This window comes from Zootoca vivipara, chromosome 4 (assembly GCF_963506605.1).
Source record: "Zootoca vivipara chromosome 4, rZooViv1.1, whole genome shotgun sequence".
Classification (NCBI taxonomy): Eukaryota; Metazoa; Chordata; class Lepidosauria; order Squamata; family Lacertidae; genus Zootoca; species Zootoca vivipara.
In genome coordinates, this window is record NC_083279.1 from 81,999,724 (window position 1) to 82,021,479 (window position 21,756).

Sequence of the window (21,756 nt, forward strand, 5' to 3'; positions counted from 1 at the left end):
CAAACATTTTATAAAGTTGTCTGAATTATATTCCTAAAATGCATTTCTTGGAAGAACCTATATTCTACAGAAATTTCTGCTAAGTACAAGTTGTTAGAACAAAGGAACAAGAACTATTCAAAATATATTAAAAATGGAAAAATTTTGAGTGTTGGTGGACAATCTGACAGAAATCTGGTTACTGTCAGCTTTTTGATCCATCCCTTTTTATAGACTGGAAAAATACACCAGGTGCTTCCAATAAAACTGCTTCATTTGAGGAAGATGTCCCAGTTCTTTAGAAGGTAAAGGTGACTTTACAGGCCATCATCCATTAACAGCTCCCTGATGCTTTTCCTATTCCAAAAAAATACAATTTCACCCCAAGAAGTGATTCAGACGTTATGCTAAACCAAAGACTGGCATTATGTGAACCACCAGCTAAAGTTTGGGGCTTGGTGTGCCTAGTATGCATGGCAATTCACCTGGTTGGACACTAACCACGATCCTGGTTTGACACTAACCATGGTTTGGATGAAACTTGCTTACTAAGATTGGCCTCAAACGAGATCTGGAGGTAGGGAATTGCTGCACACAAAAGTTGGAGAGAATGAATGTATAAATCTGAGGCTTCTGACTGCTCATTCGTATCACAATTGGGCAGTCCCTCAATGGCATGCTATGTGCTAACATTAAATGCAAATTGGAATGTAGAGCCATGGTTAATTTATCTACCATTAAACCTGGTGCAGGGAACTTATCTTGCCAGCATGGTGGCAGTTCTTTTAAGATCCCCACGTTCCAGGGATTTGGCTTGCTCTTAATTGTGCTGATTGCTTTGAAGCAAAGTTTCAATTTGTAATAGAAATCTTTAATTGCTTAATAACCCCAATAAAAGTAAAAGCTTGCAGTTTTATTTCATGAGATTTAAAAACCCCAATGATTTTAAGAAAGTAGCAATATTTTTCTACTGTATCTAGTAAATAGCCTGGTTTTCAATTCAATTTCACACATTCATTTCAAGATTTAGTCGAGACAGTGTTCCTGGGCAAAGCAGGGAATGAAGTGGGAAGGAGCATTATCATACTGAACGTAGCTGCAAACATTTGGCTGCATGATTTCTTGGGCAGTAGAAAAAGGCAACCGACACTTTGGACACCTACTTCACACCAAACTGAGAATTAGTTTTGCAAAATATTCCTGATATATAGGGAAAGCTTTCTAAGGGTAAGGGATAAAGTCAAGAAACACCTACTTACAGTAGTAATAGTCTCTGCGGCTGCTACCATATCTGCTAATCCAGCACTAACGATATGCTCTTCCAAATCTTTTAACATAGGCTCTATTCCATTAGGAACTTTATCCATCAATGAAAACATTAGATGCAACTCTGAAGACAAAAAAAGTTGAAGAAGCCACAAGTCAATTAATCTGTAGCAAGGCATCTGGAAGCTTTATTCCAGAGAAACTTTATTCTGTGAACCGCCCTGAGACCTCCAAGTATAGGGCAGTATATGAATTCTAATTCTAATAATTTCTACAAATTGCATGATGTTTGATTCATGCTCTCTTAATTGCAAAACGCCCCTCCACTTCACAAACTATTGGTGGAAATTCTATCAATAATGACTTGAGATTATCCAGCGGGTCTGTTCAGGCTTAACCTGGGCTCTGTGCAAATTGGCAGCCAGCCTTGAATATGCACACTTTCCCCTCCATGAACTAATTTTGCCCTTTCCTTTCCAGCATTAACCATAGTCTTCCATCACTTACACACCATGGTTAATCAATACCAGGATCCCTGTAATCTAGGCTTTGAACTATGGTATCTGTGTGTATATAAGCAGTATATAAATGTTGTGAAAATAAAGTAAAGAAGAATGCACTATAGTAAAGAAAGAATGAAAGGGAATATAGTGCTGATTTTAAATAGCCAAGCTCAACTTCTGACAGAACAAGCAAGTAGGAAGTCTCTCATTATGCTACCACTGAGGTGGATGAAATGAACTTACAGAACAGTAGGAATCATGGCCCTTTTGAGCATGTGTGCTAAGATGGTGGTGAGCTGCCTGCAGAAAACATTAGCCTAGCTCTAGAAGACTCCAAAATAAGGCTCTGCACAGGCACAGTACCGATAAATGGGACTGCACTGGCACCATGAAAGAGAACTATAGTTAACCCTTGGAGGGGAGGGAAGAGAAACTACCTTGAGTGTCATCAGGGGGAAAGGCAGGGAATGAATGAATGAATAAAATAAATAAAAGGAAGAGAAGGCACGAGAGAGAATGCGCCCTCAAGGAGGACTCTTGGATTTGCTGCCTACAGTTAGCTAGGGTCAGCATTACATTTTATGTAAACCACTCAGAGGTTTTTAAGAATAAGCAGTATATAATTTAAATTAAGTATGTAAAACAAATAAATCACTGAATCATTCAGGGAAGGATGCAGAGGAAAGCAAAACTGTGGGGGAAGAAGTGGTTTTATGGACCAGTCTTCTCCAGGACTATGCAGCGAAATTCACTGCAATAGCCCAAGTTCACTAATCAATTTCTCAATAGTTGCAAGTTCCCATATAGTCTCAGTCCCCTTGAGAAATGAAAGTTATACTTGTACGACGTTTGCTACCTTGCTATATTCAGCACTGGACTAGTGCCAAAGAAGTGCTGTCAGGATGAGAAGCCAAGCATATTTTTAAAGGTCAGATGCCTTTTGAATTCCCAGGCCTAACTGCAGATGGTTATACCATGAAAGGTGGAATCCTCCATTTTGAACTAATTGCTATTTTAAAAAAACAAATAACATATACCATGTAGTGGAGAAAATTAAGCAAAAGGTTATAGTGTGTAGGGTTGTTTGTTTATGCGGTCTCCTTCTTCTGATTTCCACCCATGGATAATAATGTATTAAAAAGCAACATAGAATTTGGAATTTTCCAAGAAGGAAGTAATAGAAGAGAACTCAAAATTACTAAAGAAGATGTATAATATCCTTTTGGAATAGGAATGCAATTCGAAGATTGGATAAAACTTTGGAAAGTAAATTTGAAATTCACAGACTGTATATTGTTAAAAGAAAATTACAGTATATGAAGATGATGTATAGATGGCATATTTCACCGGTAAAATTGGCCAAAATATATAAAAATGAACAGAGGGAATTTTGGAGGTGTAAAGAGGTTGAAGGGACCTTGTACCATATGTGGTGGGATTGCAAAAGTGCTAAGGTGTACTAGGAAATGATATACAATGAATTAAAAAAATGTTTAAAATAACATTTGTTAAGCAGCCAGAAGCCTTCCTGTTGGGTATTTTAGGATAAGATCTGCCGAAAGAGAAAGATCTGCTACGACAGCAGCAAGAATATTGATAGCACAGACCTGGAAGACTGGAGAAATTCCAACAAAAGAACAATGGCAAGAAAAACTGATGAATTATGCGGAGTTGGCAAAGCTGACAGACAGACTTCAGGAAAAGGACAATAGGGATTTTGAAAAAGAGTGGGAACCCTTTATATTATATTTTCAGAAACAAAGAAAGAATATTGACTTGATGGTAGGATTTAAATAAACATTCACAATTTTATGGATAGGGAACAAATAATGTAATAAAAGGAAAAATATGATATTTGTAGAAAATAAGGTAAAGGTAAAGGTGCCCCTGACCATCAGGTCCAGTCGTGTCCGACTCTGGGGTTGCAGCGCTCATCTCGCTCTATAGGCCAAGGGAGCCGGTGTTTGTCCGCAGACAGCTTCCGGGTCATGTGGCCAGCGTGACAAAGCTGCTTCTGGCGAACCAGAGCAGTGCACGGAAACACCGTTTACCTTCCCGCAGGAGCGGTCCCTATTTATCTACTTGCACTTTGATGTGCTTTCAAACTGCTCGGTGGGCAGGAGCTGGGACCAAGCAACGGGAGCTCACCCCATTGCAGGGATTCGACCCGCCAACCTTCTGATCAGCAAGCCCCAGACTCTGTGGTTTAACCCACAGCGCCACCTGGTTCCCAGGTGGACCCAGAAAATAGAAAATAGCAGAATATAATAATGAAAATAGCAGAATATAATAATGAGGATAATAAATCAGAAATGGAAGTTGAGGGAAGTCCAAAGGGAGGAAGGGGGAGACGTTATGTAAACTGTATAAGTATATTTGTAATGAGAAAAAAGAAATTTAATTTTAAAAATGTATTTATTTTTTAAAAAGCAACTTAGAATGACATCACTTGTCATCAACATAAACCTTTGCCAAAAAGGCACATAAATTAATAGCATTCCTAGGGCTTACAAGATATGCCTGTTCACCTAAATGATAAAAACTAAGTAGACCCAAAAGACGGACAAGGCTGTTGAAATACAGCTAAAAGCATGCAGCAGCAGTCGTAATGCAATATGGAGGGGCCAAGTGTGCTTTCAGCTACCACTGGATTAACCCTCATTAAGTTACATGAAATGCACTGAAACTGCAATGAATGAATATAAACATCCCAATGTGTGATATAGTGGTTCAACTATTAGACTATGCAGGTAGAACAGATTTCAGCTCCCAGTCAGCCGTGAAGTTGACCTTAGACCAGCCACTATTCCTCAGACTCACATACTTAACAGGGTTGTTTTGAGGATTAAGATGGGGAGAATAACTTTGTACACAGACCCTGAGCTCCTTGGAGAAAGGGTAGGATAAAAGTGCAACAAAGAAACATGTGATAAAATATATCTACAAAGTATATAAAAAGCATAGCCATGCAGGGCAGCAAGCAACTCTGAACTGGTTCTACATCAAATTGTATTTCTTGTGTGCTACTCTTTAAAAAAGCAGTAATATAAATCAGATATATATTTTACTCTGTCCATACCAATCTAATGACACAGATTTATGCTACACTTCACTTACTTTCCGTTTCATTTCGTTTGATCATGCCTTGGCATTCAGCTAAAATTGTCTCCTTAAAAGATGTCACCAGAGCATTCACACAGCACTCCATAAGCTGAAAGGTAGCAATGCAACCATTAGTGTACTTAGGATGTAGAAACGCATCAGCTGAATTGAGATGATCTCGCAATCACGTTTTGGAGGATGAGGAACATTCCACACGCCACTCCCTCCCTCCCTCATGCATGCCTCAATCTATCACTTCCTCTTTTAATCAAGCCACAATTTGCAGCAGCCATTACATTAGACAATTACTGTGGAGGAAACAGAAGGAATACAGTCAAGCTCCTCCCTCCATGAATTGTCACCTGATAGCAGCCATTACATTAGGCTACATAGCAGAAGACAGAACAAATGTGGGGCCACTTCATCTGTGCAGCTGAGACACCAACAACTTAGGAACTCATTGAACTCTTTCCAAAGAGTTCAAAGAACTGGTAACTAAGAACTATAGCTGCCAAGTTTTCCCTTTTCTCGCGAGGAAGCCTATTCAGCATAATGTAATTTCCCTTAAAAAAAGGGAGAACTTGGCAGCTATGCTAAGAACTTACACCTGAGTTTGCTTATTTTTTCCTCCCTCCCAATCAATTTTTCTTTGGTGTGGAGACTTCTCTGATTGTGAGACTGAGGAATGGGAGGGGGTTGTCTTTTTTTTAGTTATATAGAAGACATTTTGGGTGAAGTGTTAGGGGGAGATTCTTTTCAACAAATGAACCCTTCAAACTAGGACAGCACACCAGGATCATTTTGTGCTTTGCAATTCTGGTTTGGAGGGCTTGCTCAAACTATGGTTTGAAGGAGAGCTTTCCAAACTTTTCATGTTGGTGATACACTTTTTAGACATGCATCATTTTGCGACACAACAATTCAGTTTTACTAGCAAACTGGTGATTAAACTAACCCCTTTCCAGCCCCAGGAGGAGCATGGGGAGTATTCATGTGACACACCTACAAACTGCTGCCGACACAGTAACATGTCGCAACACACAGTTTGGAAACTTCTGGTTTGGAGGATCATCTGAAATCAGCTAGTCTGCAGTTGTGCAAAATACAGAACTCCCCAGTATGAAACAAATTTAGGACACCCCCTATAGCAGATAAAATTACGTTTATACGCTTTTGACTAATGTGAGTATTATTTAGTCATCATCACCATCATCATTTTCATCCACTTTTCACCATGAAGTTCCAGGGTGGGTTACAGCAATTTTGAATTACTGTATTAAAAACAGTTAATAAAGATTACGATCGAGGGAACAAGGGTCCTAAAACATAGGGATAAAAAAGCAGAAGCATTCTACAGGGCAATCCTATACACGTCCCACAGAGCTCAGTGATGTTTGCACCCACGTAAATGGGTATACAATGGTATATAATTATACCTGCTATATATAGCTAAAACTAACACATACCGCTTCTACAGAGTTACATTCCCGCCTGGTTTCTAAATACCGTAGTGCTCTTTTTTCTTCTTCCTTTAATTTAGCATCTGCCTGTACAGAAGCAGAACAACAATTACTTAGAATATTAACATTAACAGGACCAACAACTTCATATAAACACCTTTGAACTTACATATTTCATGTAATTCTGAACACCATTTTGTTGCAAATACGAAGGGGCTTGAGTTCTATAAAATCTCTCTGTTGAGTCAAGGTATGCTTTTTCAAAATTATCCCGATAAATCTGGAGTTTGTCTTCAGGATTAGAACACAGATTAACTGAAATGAGGAATATAAAGTTAAAGCATTCTTCCTGGGCTTCTATATGATGAAACACCCTTACTTCTCCCATTAATGACAATGACTGGGGAGAAAATCATAGTCTAGCTTTCCATTTTTAGGCAGAAAAACATAGTCTAGTCTAGCTTTTCATTTTTTTTAAACAATTCCCGATCATCTGGACATAAAACTATGACAACTTAGAAGTCTAATAAGAGGAATAAAAGTGTGCTTTTTAGGGAAATTTTAGATTGTAAGTTAGCAGGTAAGGGAGCAATCCAAACCCAATACTTGTCTCAGGATGAGCGAATAACGACCCAGAGGATCTCTAGCTCAGTCAGCCAATTCCTGGTGCTGTTGGACTATGCTGCCGTAAGCCCCATATACCAACTTAGGCAAAGATATGCAACTCTTAACTCTCTCAACCTGTCAGCTCAGTCACCTGAGTCATTACTGAAAGATCTTTCCAGCATAAGACCTGAAAAATGGGCATTCTAGGAGAGTGGCAAAAGCAGCAGTAACATGAATCTTAAGATCATCACTGATTCGAATGTCTGAAGAAATTCCTTATTTACTAATTAAGACAAGGGACAAGTTTCAAGCATCAAGAAAAAAACACCTTATAGTTCAACCACCTTTAGAAACTGCTCCTGCTGCTGGATTACAGAGATTACTGGTCTTTTCTGTAGACTTGTCATCAATCCTTTTGTCAATGCAAATTGTAGCTGGAGGCAAACTATGATGGTTTGTATATTAAAGGGGTTCTGAAGACATGTCCCATAAAACAACACATACCATACGATTCTCTAACACCAATGACAAGTTGAGAGTCAAATGCTTCCCCTAGCCTTTCAGCATGGACCAGCTTCATTGCACTGTCTTGAAGGCGAGTCTTTATATTTGAAAATATGGACTCGTTCCAAGTATCTAACATGAGCTGCAAAGACAGAAAGAAGAAGAAATAACATTAAAAGGTATGTAAAATTCTCAAAAGGCAACCCATTAAAAAGTGGCCCTTGAAGGGCCTGGCAAAAGTTCCGTTTCAGATTTAAACTTATTTCTCAAATAGTACAGCATGTCCACATGACAGCTATTCAAAAAAACAAATGTTCTGTTACAACTGACACTCTCTTTACCGAGGACTAACAAAAACAAAAAAGGTCTCCAATGAGGTATATGGTCACTTTATAGTGAGCATTGTTAATTGAGTAGAAAGTGTGTTTTAAATAACTCCAGCTAATTACGCACTCACTCCGTCTTATCTTTAAAACTCAGGAAAACATAAAGCAACTGCTTTTTTTGGCCACACTCTTTTTCACACTTTCAAAGGAAGGACATATTCATCACCTACCTACTTCAACCTATGAATTTGCTTAAGAAAAAGGCAGCAGGAATATGCAAAGCTACCACTACATTGAAGAAGAGGAGTTTGGATTTGATATCCCGCTTTATCACTACCCTAAGGAGTCTCAAAGCAGCTTACAATCTCCTTTCCCTTCCTCCCCCACAACAAACACTCTATGAGGTGAGTGGGGCTGAGAGACTTCAAAGAAGTGTGACTAGCCTAAGGTCACCCAGCAGCTGCATGTGGAGGAGCGGAAACGCGAACCTGGTCCGGTTCCCCAGATTACGGGTCTACCCTTAACCACTACACCACACTGGCTCTCAATGAATTGGATGAATAACATTGCATTACTGAGTTGTGTCTGGCAGTGGAAAGAGAAGCAGTTCAGTAAGTCATCAGTTCTAACCCCCACTTTAAAGTGATGCTTCAGTATAAGTATGGACGATGCAAGATTTCACTATGCTATGCCATGTATTCGTGCTACAACAAACTCTCTTTGTGATGGTGCATATTTACAGCAAAGCACTTACCTTTCGTACAATACTGTCTTCTACATTGGACTTCTTATTGCTGCCTTGTTTGCCCATGAGAGTAATCTCTAACTGACAAAATGGCTTGGGTAAGATATCACACTGCGTGAAGAATTTACGCCACTCTACAATATAGGCTTTCAGTAATGCAGTATCATCTTGGTGGCTCAGCACTCTCTGAAAGAAGAGATGGCTTAAAATATTATCATTTTTATTTATTAAGTACCACCCTCCATCCGAAGATCACAAGGCAGTTTACAGTATAAAAACACACACAAGTATTTCTAATGCCTACCACCAATGCAGCTATTGATTCTTTTTAAAAATAATAATAATACACCATACATAACACAGAGAACTCTGATGTTACAAATGCAAACTTGTAAAAATGGTACAGGATGCACAGTACACACTGCCCTATCCAGGGAGATTTGGATTAGGTGACCCGTCATGTTTGTGGTTATTCTCAGTTCTGTATGCAAAGTTGAGCTGCCTTTGAGAAAATACACTTTTGAGATTATCAGGAGAAAAGGATCTACTTGTTGACAAGTTGAAAACTTACTGCTTGTGCTTGTTTAATAAAATCAAGGATATCTTCTTTCAAAGCCTGGTGTATTTTTGCTGGGCCTTTATCATCCCACAAGCAAACGCCATGCACATCCCTAGAAAATATATACATTCAGTCAGGTCAAGATAATACTAAACCGTATAGCTGAAATTTCATTTTAAGTGGCCACTTGATAATAATGTGCCCAGAAAACCTATATACAGTCCTCAAGCAACCCCAGTTAAATGTCAACAATATAGTGCCTACCCACAGCTGGGAAAAGTGGGACCACACATTACTTTGTCAATTAGGCCCTTTTAAATAGACATATCAGCATATACAAATCTGTACATGCAGTATTAGTGTCTGAAGTCAAGTAATTCACAGGAGAAAAAAGAATCTGGCACTTTATTGAAAGTACTGCAGCTTAGTGCTAGATCACATACTTTTGTAAACGTCCCAAGTTCAGTGCCTGGCTTCCCCAGTTGAAGGTGTTTTGGTAATAAGTCTAAGACAGCCCTGACTAAGACCCTGAAGATCTGCTACCGGTCAGAATTAGGTTAGCAACCAGCGGTTTTGTTAGCAAAAGTTGTTCTCCTGAGATGTTCTGACAATCTCACACACCCCAGATGCTCATCACCTTCTCCCTTCTGGACTTCCAGCAATATGAGGTAATGAGATGAAGGCATAGGCAAGCAAATAAAGAGGAAAAGCCCTCCTCTCACTCACAGAACCAGATTATCAATCTGGTTTCCCTGCAAAATGCCTTTAAAAATGGACAATATTTGTCTCTGCTCTTGCTTAGGCATTCCAGTGTGTCTCTTCCCCGACTTCAAGTATCAGAAAGGTCTCAACAAGTAAAATTGATGTGTAAAAATGATACATGGGAGAAAAATATATATGAGACATTGCACTACCTTTGTAACCCAAGAAAATCCTTAATAAAAAATAATTACAAAAAACTATCAGAAAGAAACTGGATTTGCTAATGTCCCTTTGGGGAGAGGGAGAGGGTTTGGCCACTCACCTGCCTTTAAGATTATCCCACTGACAAATCCAGCTATCAACCATTTATATAGATGCTATATAAACCATTCGTATGACTCCATATATATATAGAAGCTCTTTATGTCCTTATTTGAAACTATCAGATCTGGAGCTTAGCAAAACTATGAGTTGCATCCAACTAAGGCTTACTCAAAGTAGACCTACTGAAATTAATGAACATGTTAGTCATTTCCATTAATTTCAATGTGTGCACTCAGAGGAGGACTACATCTACTTCAACTTAATCTGCCACCCATGTGACTGCCAAATCCTCTATGGAGTCACTTTATGGCAATCTGTACTGCAAAGATGCCTCATATTACAGGTATGTGTTTCACCTTTGCAAGAACTGGTGATAAAATTCTCAAGATTTCTTACCCCCGATTGCTTGCCCCTTCCCTCTAAAGTTTGCCACACTATTTTAATTCCCCTTAGGAAAGGGTCACCTTCATCCGCTCATTCTAAGCACACATCAAGAGAGAGAAATCAAATTAGGGCAAGCCCACAAGCTTACCTAAGAGCAGCGAGGCCCTCTGGTCAGCAAGTATGGTGTGTTACACACTCAAGTAAGCTCACTTGCATACAAGGCATGGGAACATATGATTGCCCATGCATGTGTCTCCATCCTCCAACCTCCCAATCTTCATCTCTCAGCTCAAGGAACATCGGTCAGAGGGGTGGGGAGGGGGAGAAAATGTCAGGAAAAGGCTTAACAGCAACTCCCTTTTTTGGCAAGAGCAACTTGAGGAGGAATTCATAGGTTACTGGAGTGAGCCCTGATAGCCAGGGGCTCGCTAGTTCAAGTGACCATTACAGCCCAGGAAGCAAGCCCCTTCTACTGCTAGTCTTTAGCAGGAAAAACCCTGGCAACAAAAAATGGAACAAATGTTCTTAACAAAAGGGTATGTGTGTTCCACAAATACCTCCTGAAATCCATTTGTGTGTGTGCATATTTTGTAAATGCAGCACTGCTAAAAGCTGCTATTAGCTTCGGCAATTGCTCTTTTCAGCATATTTTCAGCTCTGAGTAAACCATTGATTAGAATTTAGACTTCTGTTGACAGACGATTGTGCTATAAAAAAATAACTGTCCAACCATTTTATCAGAGAAAAATTACTTGAATGTGGAACCTATGAGCACAGTACATCAATACATAACAGTTTAAGTAAACGATAATCCCAAATAAATCACTTCATTACCATTCTAATTTTGAAAGTCAGTTGCTAGCTATCTTGAAAACAAATGATTATCCTAAGTAAGAAGTCTATTACAGGGTCTTCCCTTAAACAACTGTTTCAACAAGATATTACAAACCATTACCATTGTTCTATTACCCAAGAATTACAAATGATACACACTACTTACGAAAATAGATCAAACCACTGCTGTTTCGTGACAGATTCCTGGCGCAAAAGCTTCAGAACAATCGGCCGCATGAAATCCCATTTGTCTTCAAACTGAAGTGAACCTTTATTCTTCAAGAAATAAGACAACATACTTTAAATATAGGTCAAATAAGCATTAATCTTGCAGCCCAATCCTATGTATGTTTATTCTGAATCCAGTCCATTTTGCTCAATGGGGCCTCCAATTACATGTACACTTGAGTCCACCTGTAGTCAAATAGATCAACTGGACAACTACTTCTTTAAATAACTCATTGCATCTTACCCTGTGAAGTTTCATGATCACACCGTGTTATCTGCAATACTCAGGGGAATAAACTTTGTAGAAATCACAGCACACATTGCTTTTCCCAGGTTCAGACTTCAAACATATTGAACTAGCCACCTTTTAAAAATGTCCCAATGAGAGCTTCATCTCCTATCCCCCTAAGTTGTCTATGATACTCCAGCATGTACATTTAAGTAATAGTCCAGAACTTAGACAAGAAAGAATCTTTTAAACTCATTAGCCACAAAAAGGGGAGACAATGGAAAAACTGACAAAATGCATTTTCATTGTTTTATTTATCTGTATTGTGCTGGAGGTTTTCAAACGCCACTGCAACCTTATAGCAATAGGGATATGGATTACCTAATGCAGCACACTTTAAACTTGGAAGCAGATTCTGAAGTACAAAATTCTTCAGATACACCCAGGTGAGGTATGTGCACTCTGTAATCCAATTGATAGCCAACAAAAGAGGGTTTGGATCCATTTAAACACAACTGAACACAGTGCTCTATTGCTCTCAGTCTAGCATATTCAGTGTGTCAATATTGCTGTTTTGTTGCAAAAAGGTACGGTAAGAGGAAAAATACATGCAAATATGCCTGCACTGAACCCTTTTCACAAATTCTCATGTTCTTGCTTCATAAGTCAACATCAAAGCTGATAAAGAAACACACAAAAATTATTCTCCTTCAAGCCAGAGTGATAGAGCTACAGTGGAAAGACCACATCTACCCTGTGATGCGGCAGAGCCTATTGCAGTGGAGACAGTGCATGCAAACTGAGAGGGACAGAAATCCATGTGAGAAAACACTGTATGCAGATCCAAATGACACACTGCACTAACCCAGACATTCATTCAATCAAAGCGAAAGGACTAGGCATTCAAGTTGACTAATAATGATTGTTGTGATATGTTGCCATACTAGGCACTGAAAAATTAAATGCACTGAAAAATTAAATGCAACGAAATATCACGAGCCTTGGAAATACAAAGATCTCTGCTGGATCAGAGTGAAGGCTTGTTTCCCACAGTGGCCATCATCAGATGCTCATGGGAAGCCCACAAGGGCAATTGCTCTCTCCTACTGTTGTTCTCCAGCAGGCACCCCCATACTCAGTCCTCCAGATGTTTTGGGACTACAATTCCCATCATCCCTGACCACTGGTCCTGTTAGCTAGGGATGATGGGAGTTGTAGTCCCAAAACATCTGGAGGGCCGAGTTCGGGGATGCCTGTTCTCCAGAGAATGGCATCCAGTTTAAGAGAAGGGTTAAGACATTCACAAATTCTCCATATTTAGTGGGGAGAGGAACAGGAAATTGTATGGCATTCATCCAATTTCTGCACCATGCAAGAAGCAAACACATTCTGCATTCAAACATAATGTGCTCACTTACAACTTAGACTCTATTTGCCCCAACTTTCCTTTGATCTTTTTACTAAGCATGTGCTTCATGACTTGCCTTTAACTGGTTACTTACACAGAGACTTTAAGATAGTTATCTTTATGAGGATAATGAATTTTCACAAAATTGAAATGCCAGACATTTGTAATATAACTTCCTTTACTATTCTAGGTGCATTTAAATGAGTGAGAAAAAGCAGAAGCTTCATCTCAGGGTCATGGGTTCGAGCCCATGTTGGGTAAAAGATTCCAGCATTGCAAGGGGTTGACATGGTCCCTTCCAACTCAACCATTATATGATTCTATGACACCTTACAGGAGAGCAAAAAATGGCCACAAATGAAGGAAAATGGAACTGCTGCACCTTGGCTGTTCCGCAACAGTTTTCCTCAAATTTAGCTAGCTTATGGAGCAAGCTAGTTTGTTGTATTTAATATATCAACATGGAGAAAGCCCATGCTAAATTACAGATAATTTGAATAAATTACCTGGATTTTAATAACACAGATAATGTTCTGCATTTACAATGGTATAAAGTTTCATTACCTATCCACCTTAACTGTACTGGTGCAATTATGCCTATATAAGAAGTTGCCACAGCCTCATTCCACACAGCAGTAATACAAAGGGACAACAGGAAAGAATTCTAGCCAGGGCAGAAGGCAAAATTTTAGCTTTTTGCAGGTAGCCTATTGTGACATGCTGCGGAACCTCAGGCTCTGAATACCTTCTGCAAACATCATTTTGTCCCCATCCACTCTAGTCTTCCTCATAGGTAGCTGAAAACAGCAGCCCTCCACCCCACGCCAGGCAAGTTAATTTGCAGCCTTTTCTAGGAAGAGAGACCCTAGCACAAAAGGCACATCTACACACACACACTCTCTCTCTCTATATATATATTATTCTACATTATTATTATTAGTTTTTATTATTAATAATAATAATTTTAGAACGTGGTTTGTCTCAATGCATTCAGATGCCGCTTGAGATATCATCACCAAATTTGATGGATCCCAACATGGAAGAGACAGTTTTCGTTTATGTTTGGAAACGGCTGCAGGCCATTTTGAATCAAGATGGTAGACAGAACCATTCCAACCTGCACCAGTTTGGACACATTTGAAGATAGTGGGAGTGGGAGGAGGTGCTATTGTCAGTGGAAGTGGGAATGCCAGGACCCTGCAATGCAATGAACTGGGACATCTTGGGGGGGGGGATGCTGTCGGTGAGGGGAGGGCAAGCATGCCTGGCACAGCAGTCAAGTACATACAGCAGCAGTGCACAAGCCACTGCATCAAGGGTACAAGTCTGCTGGCTGCAGAGGCTTGCTTCACCAGTGGGTTCCCTGCAAGGAACACACTGGTGAAGCAGCACCCACCCACTAGGCTTTAATTCTCTTGCTCTCTGCAGTGTCTGTGGGGTGGGGGGGAGGTACAATGTCTCCTTGCCCTGACTGTATAGGAATTTTAAAAACCCTAAATAAGCATTAGTCCTGTAGCCAAAATTATTGGGGCTCAAGTCCAGTATGGGTGTCGCTCAGGTTGGGGCTGATCTGGACTCTCAGTTCAGCCCAATGAGGGTGTGTGCAAAACAAATTATCCATTTATAAAACTTAGTAATTATTGGTTCCATAGAATTCCTGAGCAACACTGGGTACTATCAGCTAGTAGTTAACATTTTCATACACAAACATATTGCTGGGATGAACGAATTCACTATGTATATTGGCAGAGAATTTAAGAGGAGCCGTTACTCAGATGTTGCGTAGATGCCAGAAGCTATTCTGATACTAATAAAACATTTTATCTACCCATTTTATATACCCATGACAGCATCATATGCTGTGGTTATTCATGGGAGCCTTGTATACTAAATACTAAGAATTTACTGATGTTATTGAAATCATGGCTTTTTTTAATCACTGTATTTGTTCTAGGAGCCAACATTATATATGCCTGAAACATGAAAAATAAGTCCAAAGACTGCTTTAATATGGCTTCATTGCAAATCAATGGAATTCTGGTCCTACTGTTATAACACATTAGCATCTGTTTTATTGCTGCAATTCTAACACAACTGCAGAACAGGTAAGAAAAGAGGCAGAGATGAAGCTATCAAGCAATCCAAGTCATCTCAGTTTTGAAATCTGCTCTTGCGCCCTTTCTTCTCCTAGTCAAAAGTTAGGGAGTTTAGCTGGCAGTGGCGGTAGGTAGGAAAGTGACAACTGCCTAATTTGCAAGACTGATTTGGGCTGGGAGATGGAGTCAAGAAGCAATGACTGGGCAACATAGGAAACCAGTGGTTATAGAGAGGCTGGGACAAGTGATGATGGCTGCTACAGACTGCACCAGAGTGAGGACCCTAGGAGAAAGAAAGAAGCTACAATATATTTGTCACTGCACTGTTGTCAATGAGACATACTCCTCCGTTAGCCATATGAATGTTGTCCATACTGCATTCACTTAGGCCTGGGCATCTTAACAAACCCCACAGATCCAGCACTTGGTAGCCAATATCAAATACCTGCCTCAGGCCTAAACAAGGTAAGGAGATGGATTTCACCACCAGATGGAGAGGGAGGCAAAGACCAGTGGTAAGGCAGGGAATGAGGGAGGCAAAAGTACAGAAAGCCAAAAGGGAAGTTCATGACTGGGCATATTTGTCCCTTTTGTATACTTATAGCTTCTGAGTAGGAAGGAAGGGCTGATCTGCACCTGTGAGGCTGGCTACATGTTCTCCATAATAAGGTGAAGAAAAGGGGACTAAATTAGAAAAACAGCCAATGGTTATTTATTTATTTAACTTCTCCTTTCTCCTGGCCTGGTCAGAGCAAAAGAACGAACTGATCTGACCTGGCTCCTGCAGACTAAGCCAAGAACCTGCTTGCGTTCAATAGAAAGACAGGAACAAAAAATGGCTCTAGAAAGAGAGTGAGAAGTGCCTGTGTGCTAGTAGAAAGAACGGGAGAACTCCAACTGGATGGTGACGTGTAGGGAGAAACTGCATTTACCTAGTTTAATAGCTCAGCCTATTCCAAAGCCACGTTATAACATTTACAGGTAACTGGGAAGCAGTTCAGAGGTTGGGCTTTATTTGCCAATAATGCTATTGTGCACGGATGGCAAACTTCTGTACTCTCTGGGGCAATTTTGTTCTTCAGACTTTAAAAAGCCAGTGCCATTAAAGCCTACCATACATGGTCTGGCTCTATTACTAAGTTGACATCCCCAAGCACATACACTCAGATGGGGTGTCTTCATCATCACTGGTAATACAGATAAACTAATGTGTGTTTCCTAAAATATCCCCTCATGGGGTTAGAGAAGAGTCATTAGGTGGTGAAATAAAGATACCTCCAGGGGAAGATGAGGCCCATAGGCCACTGGTTTGCAACATGCTCTAGAAAAGGGAGTTTGACAGATGGATTACAGCCATCAAGACCTCAACATTTCAATTTGGTATCACTATATATATTTCTTGGAAGACTTCTGAGGTAAGTGCCTCTTTCTAAAAGCAGCCTCATATTTCACTTCATAATCCCAGTCCTATCAAAAGTAAGATCAAAAGCATAAATATTTCAACCTGCTTGATCTTAGGTTTGCATGTACAGTACTTAATTTTAATGTTGGAGATGTTTTATAGAGTATTGTTTCAAGAAGAAAGCACTGTACTTCTACATGGGCACTATTTTACATCCCTTCTCTTGGTTATACATACCTACAAATTCAGACAAGGGCAAAACTTAATCCTCTTTCATAATTTTGATTAATACAGAAAACAGTGAAAACTGAAATTTCACCTTCACCAGACATCAATTTTCAAAAAAAGCTAGTGTCAACCTGCTTAATACATAACACCCAAGCCTAGTGATTAAATGACAATTTGTTACAATACCTATCAGGAATGGAAAACATTCTAAATTTCTTTATTTCAGTCTAAGATTTGGGGGACAAAAATCAAATTTAATGGGTCAGCCACACATAAGATTGGGGGAGGGGGAAAATCTGTATTGGAGATTTATCCAGCTCTACCCTTAATTATTGCCACTTTGCTATATACCAGGAAGGGGTAAGGTTGTATCCTCCAGATGTTGTTGGACTAGAACTCCCATCACTCCAGGCCACTGACTATGCTTGCAGTGGCTGCTGAGAGTTCACAATTTCTAAGGGTCCCACATTGGCTACCCTCTGCTATTCACAAACACACACAATCTTGCATACACACAAGCTGCTGCATCTATGTGTTTTAAGCACATACTCTCCTCCCACATACTCACTCCCACCACCACCCTTCCTGCACTATTTTCCTTTCACAGCTTTACTCCTTTTGAGATTTTCTTTTTCTCAGCCTCTCCAATCCTCAACTCAATTACAATACCGAGCACTTGTTTTTCTTTTATGTCCCCAAACACACTCACCCACTCACTGCCTATGCTCCTGATTTGTTATCTAATCTGTTTCCTAGCTCGAGCCCTTCTGTTCCTAGCCTGAGTTATACCTGCCTTCTACAGCTTCCCCATCCTCTGCTTCCAGTTTAATTAATGAAAGGTATGAAAGGATTCCAAACGTGGAGTGTAAGAGCGCATTAAGGTTTGTAGTATTTTATCACCCTTCTCAGTGCATGCTTCCAGTTGAAGATGGGATTCATTTACATCAGAACGAACTAGTGTTCAGAAGCTGGTATTTCTTGTAGGATACATGAAGTTCAAAGGGAAAGGGCAAAAGTAGGGCTGCCAGACTCAATAGAGGACAGGACTTCTGTGCCTTTAATTGCCCTGCTCTCTTTTGAGTCTGGAAACCTTAAAGAGAAACCAGCAGACCCTTTGTTTAATTTCCAAGGAAAGGGTCTGCTGGTTTCTCTTTAAGGTTTCCAGACTCAAAAGAGAGCAGGGCAATTAAAGGCACAGAAGTCCTGTCCTCTATTGAGTCTGGCAACCCTAGGCAAAAGATAGCAACTGGAAAGCAGATGTGAACTGCCCCGAGATCTTTTGATGAAGGGCAGTGTATAAATCAAATGAGTAAATAATTATAATAAATGTGCAAAGGCAGGTAGGCACCTCCAGTAGAAAATTTTGAATACTGTATGATTAAGGGGAACAAAGTGGCTGACAACAAATCTGATTTGGGGGAGCAAAATCCAGTGGGAAGTTGTCCTGCAGACACCTCACTGAAAACCCTTGATGGTTGGAGGAGGGTGTTTCTTCCCCTGCCTTCGCCCTGCAAGACACAGGGGCTGAAATCGAGAAAAACCTTGTGAAGGGAATGCAAGGCTCCCCTCACCTTTATAAGAAGCACACAGAGAGAGATGCACACAGGTTAAGTCGGATGTGCTCCACCCTAGTTCAGAAAAATGAGACATAGCCCGAAACACGAGTCCGTTGCATTTTCGTTCACTTCCAACCTTTCAGTGCAGGCTTCCAACCTTTAGGCTCGTGACTCTCCGCCTTCCTACCATGTAACCCTAACCCTGGCAGTCGGGTCTCTTTAGGCAGGCACCCAGAAGCCGATATGTTTTGCCTATGATATCTCCGCTTTGTTACGGCGGCGTTGCAATAAACCAACAAGGGTGTTTAACTGCATCCTCCCGAGATCCAGAGCAAACTTGTCGGAAGTGCTCCTCGGTGCTTTTAAAAAAACACCACCACATACAGAGCACACACATATATATATATCCCTCCCCCTCCTTATCAGCCAGGCAGCTCCTCCCCCACATATCACCCAACCCCCAAAGGCAGGAGGTTCCCTCAGGCAGGCAAGCCGCCCAACCAGGCCGGGGGTTGCCTCTCGCTCACCTTTAACAGATTAGACGTCGCCATGTTCCCCACAAAACACACAACACAGAGAGAGAAACAGGCGCCCTTGCGGGGCCTTCACAAGCCGGTGGCGGCGTCGGCGGCAGCTGCTCCCCCGTCGTCCGGGACTGGTTCTTCGGGCTGGGGCCGCTTTACATGGTCTCGGCCGCCCCGCGCGGGACGGAACCGTGTGGGGAGCCTCGGCTCGGCGTCTACCCGGCCGCTCGGCCCCCTCAGCCGCTGGGCGACGGGCTCCTCGCGGCTCCCCTGCCTCCCTTCTCTGTCTCGGCTCTCAGCGCCTCATGGCGGAACCAGCCCAGACAGCGGGAGACTCCGGGCACTGGAGGAGGAGGAGGAGGAGGCGGTGGTAGCAGCGGCAGCGGCCCGGCTCCTCGCGAGGGGCTGGGCGAGCCCACATGATGCGGCGCCGAGGAGCCGGATGGCCCGCCGCCGAGAGGGGAGAGCGGCTCCGGACCACAGCGGCCCCTGCAGGGCGGAGGCCGCGCCGGCCTAGCCTCTCGCTTTCGGACGGAGCGCAGGCCTTGGCGGTGTTCCCTCATGGTGTGGCGAAGGCTGCCACCTGCCCGTGTGTGTGTTGCTATGGCAGCAGCATCGTTTTTATTCGCCTTTCCATGCTCCTAGGCGACTTACCAGCATCGTCATAGGAATACAGTGGTACCTTGGTTCTCAAACTTAATCCGTTCCGAAAGTCCGTTCCAAAACCAAAGCGTTCCAAAACCAAGGCGCGCTTTCCCGTAGGAAGTAATGCAAAATGGACTAATCCGTTCCAGACTTTTAAAAGCAACCCCTAAAACAGCAATTTAACATGAATTTTACGATCTAACGAGACCATTTTGATCCATAAAATGAAAGCAGTAAACAATGTAGTGCAGTCACGCAATCAATAGCTGAACTGGCTTCCACACAGTCACAAGGACAAAACAAAAAGAACTGCAAAAACAAAAACGCAAAATAAATAGCAAAAAAAGACAGACCTCAGTGTAACACTCAAAACGGAAGTGTGGCACTCAAATCAGAAGTGTAACACTCAAAATGAAGCATGTTCGGCTTCCAAAAAAAGTTCGCAAACTGGAACGCTTACTTCCGGGTTTGCAGTGTTTAGGTTCCAAGGTGTTTGAGTACCAAGGTGTTTGAAAACCAAGGTACCATTGTAGTCATAATCTTATTTATATGTATATGTATACCCCCACCCATCTGACTGTGTTGCCCCCCAACCATTCTGGCTGGCTTCCAACATACATAAAAGCAAAATAAAACATTACACTAATAATAATAATAATAATAATAATAATAATAATAATAATAGATTTGCCCACAAAACTGCGAACGTAGCAAAAAAAAGGTAGTCATAGAGTTGGAAGGGAACCCAAGCATCATCTAGTCCAGTGTTTCTCAACCTTTTTTGGGCCACGGCACACTTGTTCCGTCAAAAAAATCACGCGGCACACCACCATTAAAAGACGGGGCAAATCCTGGGGGTTGGGAATGGGTGGGGGACTGAGGAATAGGGAGGATGAGGTTGGTGTACTTGCTGAGAGAGCCCTCGAGCACCGCCTCCGTCGTCCTGCCTGCCGCCAGCCCCCCACTCCCTCCTGGGCTGGCCGCGGCTGAGCTGGGGCTGCTGCTGCTGCCGCCACCACCGCCTCCCTCCGGCCTCCCCGCTGGTGTAGCCGCCGCCGCCGCTGCTCCTTGGCGGCCCGAGAGCCCTCCCCAGCTGGCGGAGGAGGATGGCGAGGAGCCCGCCGAGGTGGGGCGGCTGCTGCTGCGGCTGCTGCTGTTACTGCCGCCGCTGGACGGGGCTGCTGCTGCTCCAGAGTCCCCGCCACCCTGTGCCGCTGCCTTCTCCATTGAGTGCGCGGGGAGAGCGCGAGGAGGCGGCCTCGGCCATGAAGCGGTGCCTCGCTCAGGGAGCGAGCGCGAGGAGATGACGGAGGAACACCCTTCGCGCCCTCGCGCCCTCCAAACTGACCCGGCCGGCTTCCTTTCCGGCGGGTCAGCGCTGCCTATTGGCGGCCGCAAATCGCCCTTCTCGTTGCCTCACGTTGCGGCACAGCAGCCACCGTCTCGCGGCACAGTAGTGTGCCGCAGAACAGTGGTTGAGAAACGCTGATCTAGTCCAACCCCTTGCATTGCAGGAATCTCAGCTAAATAAAACCATAGAATCTTGGAAGGGACCCCAAGGGTATAGTCAGTTATAAGCTATAAATACAACGTCTCAAAAAGCACATGGCCGAATCAGAACATTTCCCATCTATATCATCATCAGATCTAGAAAATAAAAATAGGAAAGGTTAATCTCCATAACAGCAGCAACAATGGTATCTGAAGAAGTGTGCATGCACACGAAAGCTCATACCAATAACAAATTTAGTTGGTCTTTGTATCAGCAACAATAAAACCCCTAAGTAATACTGTTCCACAGCCTCAGCTTTTGTAGCTGGAGTCAGTCCCAGGCCAGAAAGGAAAAGGCCAGCAAGCCAGTGAGCCGGTCTTCCAGGATTCACTGCCACAATGTATACTTTAATATGATGGTTTTGTTGTGTATTTTAATGACAGGTAGATGTTTATATGTGCCTTCCTCTGCCCCAGCTGCATCAAAACATGTCTCTCTGGTATTGGTCTCTACAGCGGGCACTGCAACCTCCAAACATTTTGGCTTCACCTCCAAAGGCACACTCCTCCATTGTGTCCCGAGACAGATGGATGACAACAACAACAACAACATTGTGTAACTGGGTGTAACTGGTCTTTATACGCTGGGAACTGG

The 21,756-nt window shown here is 42.1% G+C and overlaps 1 protein-coding gene across 3 annotated transcripts in view; it reads right to left on the reverse strand.

Moving 5' to 3' along the window:
- CUL5 (cullin 5) overlaps nucleotides 1-19,379 on the reverse strand; it is a 33,615-nt gene extending 14,236 nt beyond the window's left edge. The window contains exons 1-9 of one of the 3 annotated variants that reach the window (XM_035116745.2): nucleotides 18,969-19,379; nucleotides 11,461-11,570; nucleotides 9,063-9,162; nucleotides 8,501-8,677; nucleotides 7,421-7,562; nucleotides 6,480-6,625; nucleotides 6,317-6,397; nucleotides 4,866-4,959; nucleotides 1,239-1,369 (exon numbers count right to left, since the gene is read on the reverse strand). In XM_035116745.2, coding sequence (XP_034972636.1) covers nucleotides 1,239-1,369; nucleotides 4,866-4,959; nucleotides 6,317-6,397; nucleotides 6,480-6,625; nucleotides 7,421-7,562; nucleotides 8,501-8,677; nucleotides 9,063-9,162; nucleotides 11,461-11,570; nucleotides 18,969-18,992 — 1,005 coding nt within the window. In that variant the 5' untranslated portion in view covers nucleotides 18,993-19,379. Of the gene's footprint in view, nucleotides 1-1,238; nucleotides 1,370-4,865; nucleotides 4,960-6,316; nucleotides 6,398-6,479; nucleotides 6,626-7,420; nucleotides 7,563-8,500; nucleotides 8,678-9,062; nucleotides 9,163-10,608; nucleotides 11,577-18,968 lie in introns of those variants that run through there. The other 2 variants (XM_035116746.2, XM_035116747.2) reach the window with 2 other exon arrangements.
- Between the last annotated feature and the right edge of the window lie 2,377 nt (nucleotides 19,380-21,756).